We start from the raw sequence: 2,163 nt of genomic DNA, 5'->3' as shown, positions 1-2,163 counted from the left end.
CCATTCACCCCCCCACCGCACCCCCAGGGTGTCAAGGCGCGGCCGGGGCAGCGCACCAGCTCCCGCGACCACCAGGACGAACGCTTCTCATACGTTGTCATACGGTGAGTGCGCTCAGTACGGGGGGGCAGGGGGTCGGGCAGGGAGCAGGCAAGGCGCGCAGGTGTGGTGTCAGGTGGTTCTGAGGCTGCAGCCTCCATCAAGCGTAGCCCTCCGGCAGATGCAGGCCGCAATTTAATCGGGCGCAGCAGATGTGTCAGGGCCCGTGCTGTACTCAACGTTGCACACTCCTTCCCTCCATGCCGCCCTCCGCCGCTCTCCGGCTGGCTGGCAGTCGCGGCGCGCGCCCTCAGGGTGTACCGAGTGTTGAGATTACGCGCACATTTGAGTTGGAGGACCGCCGCAGCCTGGAGCCGCAGCCCGGGGAGGAGGAGGAGGGCAGCGGCGTCGCCGCAGCCGCACTACGGCTGGGGGGCGTCGGTGCCGGGGCGGGCGCCGGCGCTGTGGAGGCGTCGTCCTCCCGGCCGGCTGCGGTGCTGCCTGAGGTGGCAGTGCAGCGGCAGGTGCTGCTCAACAGGCGCGCGGCATGGCGGGCCCTCGCGGAGGGGCAGCAGCAGCAGCAGCAGCAGCAGCAGCAGCAGCAGCAGCAGCAGCAGCAGCAGCAGCAGCAGCAGCAGGGGTCGCAGGAGTTGCAGGTGATTGCCAGCTCAGAGTTAGCGGGGGGCGCTGCAGGGACTGGGGCGCCGCGTCTGGGCAGCATGTTTGCAGTCGACTTCTCCGCCGTCAGCGGCGATGGCAGCGCTGAAGCTGCTGAGGCCGATCGGGGCTTGACGGGCGCGGCCACGCCGGCAGGTGCGGCGCTGGGGGCCGCCGCCCTGGGCGGCGAGCAAGACCAGGGTGACATGCTGGCGCCGGGGCTGTATGGCATGGACGGCGGCGAGGACGACTTCGAGGGGGCTGGCGACGAGCCCGGCCTGTCCCTGGATCAGCTGGTGGCGCTGGCTGGTGCCCTGGGGGAGGGCGGGGCAGATGTCAGCGGTAGTGGGATCAGCAGCCTCGCGGCTGCAGGGTCGCTGGATGAGGACGGCCTGGCGCGCCTGGAGCGCGTCAACGCGCGGCTGGGGCCGTTTGGCTCCGGCCTGGTGGGGCGGCTGGTGGCGCTGGAGGAGCGGGGTGAGCGGATGGGCTGAAGGGGGGGTGGGGAGGCGCAGTGGAGCTGTCTCAAGGGGGGGGGTATCGTGACGAAGACCCTGGTGGCCCTGATGGCCTTGGGCCATGGGCGCGGTCCGTGCAACCCCGCGGCCGCGACGTGGTTGCGGTAGGCAGGATGAGTGCGCAGGCAGCACGCTTGCGACAGCGTGTTGCGGGGCTGCTCCCACTGCGCTGGCCACAGGCTCTTGACCAGCTGGCCCCAACCGCATCGCCGCCTTGTCCGCTCACCTGTCACCTCAGGCATTGACTGGGCTCAGGGCGTCCCAGCCGGCAGCGCTGCTCTGGGGCACGTGGCTGCAGTGGGGCTGATGGAGGAAGAGCAGGAGGGGAGTGACGCGGAGGGCGAGGCGGTCGCTGGCCCGCCGCAGCAGCGCGGCTCTGAGGGCCCCTTGAGCGCAACGCCTGAGGCCAGCAGGGCAACCAGCGGCGGCGGCGGAGGTGTCTTTGTGGACGAGGGCCGCCACCCCAGCCTGTCGCCGGCGGAGGAGCGGCGCCTGGCTCTGCGCCAGCTGGCGGAGCGGCTCGGCGGCGCAGTGGCGGCCGCGGCGCTGGCGCAGGCGGCCGAGGAGCACCCTTTGGGCAACGGCGGCTCGAGGGGTGATGGCAGCGGTGCTGGGGAGCGGCGGGAGGACGGTGGCGGTGGCGGGGCCTATGGCGCAGGTGGTGTTGGCGGTGTAGACTGGTCTGTGGCGGACCCTGAGAGCTATGGGCTGGCGGCGGCGTCCAGCTACGGCTGGTCAAGGTAGCTGTGGGAGGCGCGGGCGAGGGCGCTGTACATGAGAGGGTGCAGGTACACTTCGAAGGGAGTCCCAACGTTGGCCCCTACCGCAATTGCTGCCACGCTGCCCTGCAGCAACCTTGTGTGCACCCTGACTGCGGCCCATTCATCCGCCCACCCCTGACCCACGCCACCCTGCCCCCTCCTTTCTCCCAGGATCATCCGCCCGCCCC

The 2,163-nt window shown here is 71.3% G+C and overlaps 1 protein-coding gene across 1 annotated transcript in view; it reads left to right on the top strand.

Moving 5' to 3' along the window:
- Positions 1–1,954, top strand: part of MNEG_15103 (hypothetical protein) — a gene marked incomplete at both ends in the record, with an annotated part of 3,192 nt that extends 1,238 nt beyond the window's left edge. The window contains 3 exons of the mRNA XM_014036426.1: positions 28–104; positions 407–1,173; positions 1,453–1,954. Of these exons, the coding sequence (XP_013891880.1) occupies positions 28–104; positions 407–1,173; positions 1,453–1,954 (1,346 nt within the window). The remainder of the gene's footprint in view (positions 1–27; positions 105–406; positions 1,174–1,452) is intronic.
- Between the last annotated feature and the right edge of the window lie 209 nt (positions 1,955–2,163).

The sequence above is a fragment of the Monoraphidium neglectum genome (assembly GCF_000611645.1).
Source record: "Monoraphidium neglectum strain SAG 48.87 unplaced genomic scaffold scaffold05034, whole genome shotgun sequence".
Lineage (NCBI taxonomy): Eukaryota > Viridiplantae > Chlorophyta > Chlorophyceae > Sphaeropleales > Selenastraceae > Monoraphidium > Monoraphidium neglectum.
The sequence above is the reverse complement of the archived record's forward strand: the minus strand, read 5'-3'. Positions and strand labels throughout refer to the sequence as shown.